The sequence below is a fragment of the Streptopelia decaocto genome (genome assembly GCF_964273445.1).
Source record: "Streptopelia decaocto genome assembly, chromosome: 12".
In the NCBI taxonomy this organism is placed as follows: domain Eukaryota; kingdom Metazoa; phylum Chordata; class Aves; order Columbiformes; family Columbidae; genus Streptopelia; species Streptopelia decaocto.
In genome coordinates this window covers 16,468,816-16,477,223 of record NC_138667.1, presented here as the reverse complement: position 1 = coordinate 16,477,223, position 8,408 = coordinate 16,468,816, and the positions used below count along the sequence as shown (strand labels likewise).

Below are 8,408 nucleotides of genomic sequence, written 5' to 3'. Positions count from 1 at the left end.
AATTAGCAACATGTGAGTGTTAACACAGGGGTATGGGTGAGGGAAGGCTGAGGACTAGGTGGGAGCTTCGTTTTGTTCTGTGCTAAGGCTGGAAGGCAATGAACAGAAGAGGTCTGTTATGTTTGGGTCGCTGATAATAATCAGCTACAGATGTGGCAGCAAATTTGGAATATACGTGTGTCAGGACATTATGAGATCTTTGTCATCCACTGTTGGTTGGGTGACTTCCATTTCCTCGGTCAGCCCTCCTCTGACCCCAATTCCCAATATTTCTTCATTTATTCTGTCATTAGTTAATAGGCGCGTTTTCGCTGCAGGCCTTTCTCACACATTAAACAAAAAAAGGCAGCAAATAAAGTATTTAATTGAAGACAAAGCCCAGGCTCAAAAATGAGGTGGCTTAATTCATCTGTGTGTGTAAAACTCCTAAAGCATTAGGTTGTGATGCCATAAAAATATGTAACCACTGTTCATACTACGTTTAACTACAGCCATTGTCTGACTACATTTGTCCAGGAGGAGCCTGCGTAGTTCCCCCATCATTTTTCGTGAGTTACCTCACATACTCTAAAAGGTCGGACTCAACACCTCAAATACAGATAAAAATAATCTGCACCACAAGGTATGTTACAATCTTCCATAACCCAACAATTTATTTAAACTTACATCACAATGAGAATCTATTAATAAAATACATCAGTTCACACCAGTCTGCATTGCCATTTTTTTAAGGGTAAGCATCTTTCTTCACTTTATATTAAAACTTTATAGAGGTAAAAACTACTGCATTGTACTCGCAGTTCTTGAAATCTATTGTAACATTAGGCAGGTTACAGAGGAACTTTCAGAGCTAATTACACTTCAGTTAACCTCACATTTTTGGCACATCTGAATGCTTTTTATTTTCTTCTTAACATAAAATAATTCTATAGCACAATAGAGAATCAGTGACATAAAGCATCACTATCCAATGGCAAGTGCTGCCTAAAAGCATACAAAAATTGCATCATTTGGTTACAAAATAGATATTCCTAGTCCTTTATCCCAACGGTTAACATTGAAGTGCCATGACAGAAAAGGGACAGCCTTGCTCAGTTGTTGCTGCTCACTTTGCTGCAAGGCTTGGCTTAACTAAATCCCAGAGTGAGGTGTTAATAAGACGATGGCTTTTGCCTTGCCAGTCAAGGCCATTCCTTTTAAAACACCCTCCAGCAGGTGCGAGGCCACGAGTCAATGTCACCTTCTTTCTCATGCACATTGCTGCTCAGGGACAGAGTGAACACAGTTTTAGGGGTTCAAAAGGGGCCGTGTTCCTGCAGGCCTGGGCAGTTTAGTGGCTACAAATGGCACAGCGGAGCTCACGGAGGGCCTGTGAGCCACTGTGCAGTCCAGATTTCTTCTGCCTGGCACCATAGCAGCTGCTTCTTTAGGAATTGAAGCGTTCTAAGCAGGAATGAAACATTAATGGCAGTGGTGTGCCAGGCACATATTTGCACAACGGTCTGCAGTTACTTGCAGGAATTTCTAAAGCCTGTAGGTTGTGGGTTTGGGTGATTTTTGTTGTACACCACAAACTCCGGCTGGTGTGAGCTTCTGACGTTATATTCAAAATAAAAGGCAGCCCACAGAACTTAGACCCAGGGTTAGTTTTTCCCTGGCTCGAGCTGTACTGTTTCAATCAGTTTGGCATGTTAACTAGTGATTGTTTTGTTTCACTGATCACAGGCTCCACATACTGATATTTATCTTGCAAGATAGCCATTACATTGGTTATGTCTCTTCTGCTGAATTTGCTCTGGTAGTAAGAAATAAATATGAAGTGTTGCAGTTAGGGAGAGATTGAAGAATGTGAAGCATGTTAGAGCTTTCTGGGTGCATGATGGCTAGATTGTCACTTTTCTTTAATGGGAAATAAACTTTCATACCTGTCATGGCAGGGATGCATTCTGTGCACCTTTCCAAAGCCCCAGTCAAACAAAAGCCCCATTTACTTGATTCAACTTTCCTACTCATCCTTTGCTGAATCTTTTTGGCGAGACCAGCGAGTGTTCCCAAAAGGAGCTTATAGCTATCAGGAATCACCTCTGACTTCACCTCACTTAGAGGAAGAGAAATTGAAGGAAGGACCATGATACTTGCTATATTAGCGAAAGACATTACGCTGATAATGGGATAGTTGTTGATGGGGATGTTTGAAACATATAATAACAGAAATTTCAAGGTATTCATCAAACTTACTCCCAGAGTCAACTTTTGCCTCACATTCACAGTGAGAATTTATCCCTGCATTGATTTCCATTTCATATTCAGCGTTTGCTCTGAACACAGCTAAAGTTACCGGAGCCCTTTGGGAGGCAGGAGTGCAGGACACGAAGCTGTGCAGGTGGAAAAGCTTTGGCTGAACTGGTCAATCTGCACCAAGGGTGAGAAGAGGGCGGGACGGAGCTGTGACACCTCTCCCTGTGCAGAGAGGGCTGCTACGGTGGACAAATGTCAGCTGAATACCTTCACGTGGGTATAGTGCAACTTCTGCTCGCTTAAAAAAGCTGTGGAAAAGCAGCCAGCTGCTGGGTACCAGCGTGCGGATCAACAGGCAGCTACAGCCCAGCTTACACCCCTGGCTCAAGCGACACTGGGAGTAAAAGCTGTTGCGTTGCAGCTACGTTCTGGCACCTGCAGTATTTTCATGCTCTTTACAAGTTAAAGTGTCAAGGCGTGACAAACTATGTAGCAGTGCATTCCTTATATTTCATATACAAAAAAGGGCTCAAGGCTGGGAGCAAGAAGGCACAAACTTGGGAAATAACATAGCTGAGGAGTTTACACAAAAGTACTATGTCATTTATTAGGCGTTACTTAGCACTTATTTCACATTTTGCCCCCAAATTTCCCAAAGCGCATATATTTCCCCACTTTCTTTCCCTCCGTCCCCTTCTTTTGGATAAAGCTGCCTGTGCTCTATAGATACAGTTGCTGAAGAATACAATGTGAACACAGATCAATACAACATACACAGCAAAAAATGCATTCTAGTATTACAATAGCCAAATAATGTAGTCAGCCTCAAGCTACGGCGGTGCTGTAGGGAACCAGTTCAAGACCAGCAAGCGGAGCCACTGTACAGGAGCAAAGCGGCGTCGGCAGCGTCAGGCGGAGCAAGGGATGGAGGGGGAGGATTCTCGGGGTGCCCGAGCAGGTGGGACGGCTGTGGGTCGCGGGATCCGCTCTCGGGACACCCACCCAGAGCCTCGGAGAGTTCTTCAGCCCGGACCAGTTCCGTGGCAGGTCCTTGGAACACCTTTACGTTTGTTCGTTGTGCACACACATAAAGTCACCCCCACGTTTCTCCTGTTCGGCTATGTTTTCTTTATATATATTTTTTTTAATTTTAAGTTTTGAATTTTTTTTTTTTCTTACAACTGTTAAAAAACTTCCATGGTAAAAATAACTCACTATATGATACATATACCCAAAGTGGTGCGATACTTTATATAATAAAAGATGAAAATAGTCACTTTCCATAATAAAAATAAGTTCTATTTTTTGCTTATTTTACAATATACTTAATAATTCTTTTCTTCTTCTTCACTCTGAAAGTAAATAGGTCCCGTTTCGGTAGCGCTTCTGAGTTGATTAAAGTGGCAAGAGACTGGAGAACGGCTTACACGCATTTCGAGCAGCCGCATTCCACGTGTCTCTCCAGTTCTTCCGTGAAGGTGGATCCATCCGTGCACTGGAAGAAGTATTTCCGCCTCTTGCTGCGCAGCGGGACGCAGCACTGCCCGCTGCCGCAGCCGCCGCGGCATTCCAGGCGCGGCACTTTGGAGGCCGTGGCACACGACGTGTAGCCCTGCTGCTTACGGACCACTTCTCGAATGATCTCTCCTTGGCAGAGATTCTCTGGTAAGACAACAAAGATGTGAAGGAAATATAAAAAGGCGCTAACTATTTTGCCAGCTATCCCGCAAACATCAGCAGGCAGCCCTGTACATGTAATGATATTCAAGGCAAACAGATGGCATGAGCAGGACCGTAATCTTTTACTGCTTTGTACCTGCCATCAAACCAGAGCTTGTGTTACACAAATGTGTAATATCCAGCACACGGCAGAGGCCAGGCAGGCCTGCTGGCTTTGATCAGCGCTTCTGGAAGTGCTTTAATGAATGCTGAGTGTTGAATCCTGCAACACTCCTGCAAAATATGAATTAGTTTTACTATGTCTGCTTCTCAGGATCAAAGGTCGGCCCGCTCTGCATGACATTAGCAATCTGGGGTACCTGACGACGCCTGTGCCGTTCCGCAGGCACTTCGCAGCATCCAGATACATTTTGGTGAGGTTGTATGTGTGTATAATTTGGAAAGTCTGTGGTTCATTCACAGGAGAGGCACAACCTAAGTAAAAATAATAGAAGCCAGCTCCTTCCTTCTGTACAGGAACAAAAAAAAGGCAGAAGGGATGAAGACAGAATTCAGCGAGTTTCCAGTGAGCCTTTTCAGGTCAGGGCAGAAGAGCTGAGCCCCAGCCCTAGTAGGAAAGTCCAGCATGATCTGTGGGATTCCCAGGAAACCTGCAGCTGCACCAGAGGGAGCAAGCTGAGAATCTTTGCTGGCACTTCAGGTGAGCAGTACCTCCCGCCTTCCAGGTCCTGCTTATGCCATCTGCCAAAACCCCTGGTACGCAGGGTAAGACGTCCTTTCCCAGAACTGCAATTTGCCAATCAGTGTTTGCTGAGGGTAAACCTCATGGCAACCTTTTTTAAACATCCCACCAGAATCCTGGGAGCAGCAAACCTCGAGGATTCAGGAGACAGAGAAGAAAACCCTCGTTACAGATGTCTCCCTTTCCATAGGTTTGGGTAGTAGCTAGCTAGCTGTGGTGTGGTTCTTTTCTCCTCCCTGATCTGCAGAGGCTGACTTAGCTTTATCTCCTACTATTTACCCCGAATTATGAGTCACATGGAAGAGCGTAAAGCAGAAACGCAGCAGCCCTGCGGCCAAGCGTACCTCTGTCACAGTGCTCTCCGCTGTAGTTCGGTTCGCATTCGCAGTAGGGTTCCCCGTGCTCAGAGATTTTACACTGCCCATGGTTGCATTTCAAAATCCTGCAGGGACTGGAGGAGTTGTTCTTCTTGTCGCAGTACGTGCCCGTGTAGCCCTCCACGCACTTACACGTATAAGCAACGGTGGCCACCACGCACTTCCCGTGCAGACACCTGCAGAAAGAGAAGCATTTAGAGCCGGCCCATGTGAGACGGGAAAGTTCCTTTTCCCAGGGATGTCTGGGTCTGGCATTTCTGCCCGTTTAATTCCAGGATAGTAATCCAAAGACAGCAGTTCAGTGTCAAACGCTCTAAAGAAATGGTGAGCTTTCAGCGAATACTGGATAGCGTTCAGAGAATACATTTAGAATTAGCGATCCTAAGCGATCTCTTTGAAAACCATGAGGCTCCTCCACGAGCACGGGCCAGCACTTGGCACCCACACAAGCCAGCTCACATTTACAGCGTCGGCGTGTGGAACTAAGCGCCAACAATCACGCTGCATGCCCAGGCTTCCTTAGCAGAATTACTCTGCAAATAATATCGGGTGATGAAAAACAGTGTGATAAATGAAGGTGCTTGTGGAAAAGCTCTGCACAGACTTATTCATGAGCAGTTGTAGCTGAAGGGTTCGCTGTCTCATGTGGTTTGCTGTGTGTGAGCTTTGGTATTTCTGAGGAATACCATGGGGGTGTTGATCCTTAGCAGGTTCTCTGACACCATCCCCACTTCTGGGACAGGGACAGACTTGGAATGGGCTGAGGACAGGGAAGAAAACACTGTCCAGCCAAGGGAAAACTGCTCAGGGCTTATACACCCTTGCTATATCAGGTCCTTCTTGACACAAACCCATGTCTTTCTCTTATTTTTGTTTGTTTTCTTTCTGGTAGTTTAAAATTGTTCCATGCTTATGCGGAATCCTTGTGCATTTCATTTGTAAGCTTTCAACTAAAAAGCACAAATTACAAAAGCGCTTTCAGCCAGGTCAAGACATGCAAAATACTGTAATAATGGGAGTCACAGTCTATATAAGCCAGTATTAATCTGCGAGTGTTGGAGCAGGCACCTGCCAGCAGGACGCCGTACTCCCCTGGACACAAAGGGCTTGGCTTTAAGGAGTCAACTCCAAAAGGGCTGAAGTGATTTAATGAAAGGTGGGACAGTATGTGAGCATTATAATGCAAAGAGCTACTCCTCTTAGCAAAGGGGATACATTCATTATTGCATCACCCTCCTTGGAGTATGAGAAAAACAATCTCTCATCATGTAAACATCTGGAACACCCTCATTTTTCTCTGTCCAACTACAACAGCTTCATGTTGACATTGGAAATTCAAGGAATCCTTTGGGCCTCTGACTGTTTCTTCACTTGGGTCTTCATAGCTTTGACCTGTAGACTGTCAGGTGCTTCTCAACACCCTACAGCGTTCAGTACTTTGCAGAATTAGACTCAGAAGAAAGTTTAAAATGGTACCTCTGCCAAGTTAAATTTCTGCCCTTAAGAGAGTGATTATTCACTGTGTCAATTTACCTGTCAAAAGTATGTGCTTGTGAAAAGCCCCTTCCACGGAGAGCGCAACCAAAGTACCTTCTAAAACAAAAGTACTTCCATCTGCTTATGAACCAGCACTGAGCTATGCAAACTGCTGGTCTGCGCTGGACGGTTTCCGTGTGTACTTGACATAAGTAAGTGATTCATCCCGTGTTTCTGATGGGGATGTGGTTACTGAGCCTTTGAACTGTGAATGCTTTTCCACTCGTGCTCCCCTCACATGCAACTCCATGCCATCCTTTAAACGTGCACTTTAAAGGGCTGTTCCAGAGTGTAATATTTAAGTCAGCTATTTGGGAAATGTAAAACTGTTCACGCTGGAGCGCAGAATGGTCTTCGGGGAGTTAGTCTGAATATTGGGTCCAATGGTGCTGTGAGCGTATCCCTGTAACGTGTTCCTCCCATACCTGTTAACAGGAGTTTTCCTATTTTCATGTGTAAAATCTCAGCTGAAAGCATGACCTGCAGTATTTACAGCTTGGCTCCTCCAGGACAAAGGGCTCCTTCAGAGGCTGAGCAACGTCAGGACAAGAAGTGGAAACTGAGAGTTGCGGTGGATGCTGACTGACAGCTGTCAATAACCTCCATGGTCAGATATGTGGTGTTACAGGACAAAATCTGAAATACGCATTAGCTGCAAAGCCTCTGCCCTCCCATCAGCATTCATTTGAACTTACTTGTGGTTAAGACAGGGGTCTCCAATTTCCTGGTCACACAGGGGTCCCGTCCAGCCTGGGTGACATTCACAAATCACGCTTGTTTTCTCTAGGGACCGGCAAATACCGTGCTTGCAGATGTTACAGGATTTGCAGCCAGGAAGGACTCCTAGTGACTGCTGTGGTAAATCCTTGAAATCCTGCAGCTCGTTATTGATGCGGACATCGTGAATGCATCCATGAAAACCATTTGGTGTCTTATCTGCACCCTGGCGCAGTGAAGATAGTCCAGTGGAGGTCGGGATCCCTTCCGATAAAAACAAAGCCTCACCGTTACAATGATAGTACATCAGTTATGATTGCTAACGTTTCTTTTGTCACAGCCCCTTATAATCTTTAAATAATTGATTTGTATAGAACCTCCGTAAGGTAGCCCGGCCTCATTGTCCTCATTCTGGAAAAGGAAAGAAAGAAAATCACTTGCCCAAGCTTAAGGAAGAAGAATATGACAGTTCCTTCTCATATTTAAGTGGAACCTCCTGTGTTCCAGTTTGTACCCATTGCCCCTTGTCCTATCACTGGCTGTCACCAAGAAGAGCCTGGCTCCATCCTCCTGACACTCCCCCTTTATATATCTGTAAACATTAATGAGGTCACCCCTCAGTCTCCTGTTCTCCAGCTCAAGAGCCCCAGCTCCCTCAGCCTTTCCCCATAAGGGAAATGCTCCATTTTCAACCACATAAGACCTCTGAATTTGCTATCCGTAACTCACTCCACTGCTAAAGATGGTCTTAAAACAAAACCAGCAGGAGGAAAGTTGCTGGACCAGGTGATGTAGTTGGAAAGATGGACAAGGCTGTGTGCACACGAAGGCTCAAGTCTATCTTAAAGCTTAGCTTTGGGGTAATTTAATCGACTACTTTGACTCAACATTGTGAAGCGGAAGGGCAGCTGCCATCCACGCAATTCTGTGTGCAGAGAGGTGGCACGTGCAGAACACTGAGGGGTTAGAAAGAAGCAGGAAGAATTTTAATGGGCAATAAAAAAAGTCTCCACTGAGCCCATGGCTTCTGGTACCCAACAGTCCCTCATTTCAGGGCTCTGATTTGTCCTGTGAATGCATTTTTGTAGGTCTCTGAGAATTAGTATTGATCCCCAATG

General features: G+C 45.3%; 1 protein-coding gene across 2 annotated transcripts in view; it reads right to left on the bottom strand.

The window, feature by feature from the left end:
* Positions 1 to 635: 635 nt before the first annotated feature.
* SLIT3 (slit guidance ligand 3) overlaps positions 636 to 8,408 on the bottom strand; it is a 482,015-nt gene continuing 474,242 nt past the window's right edge. For both annotated transcript variants that reach the window (XM_082064057.1, XM_082064056.1), the window contains 3 exons: positions 7,269 to 7,554; positions 5,005 to 5,213; positions 636 to 3,900 (listed from right to left, as the gene is read on the bottom strand). In XM_082064057.1, the coding sequence (XP_081920183.1) occupies positions 3,662 to 3,900; positions 5,005 to 5,213; positions 7,269 to 7,554 (734 nt within the window). In that variant the 3' untranslated portion in view covers positions 636 to 3,661. The remainder of the gene's footprint in view (positions 3,901 to 5,004; positions 5,214 to 7,268; positions 7,555 to 8,408) is intronic.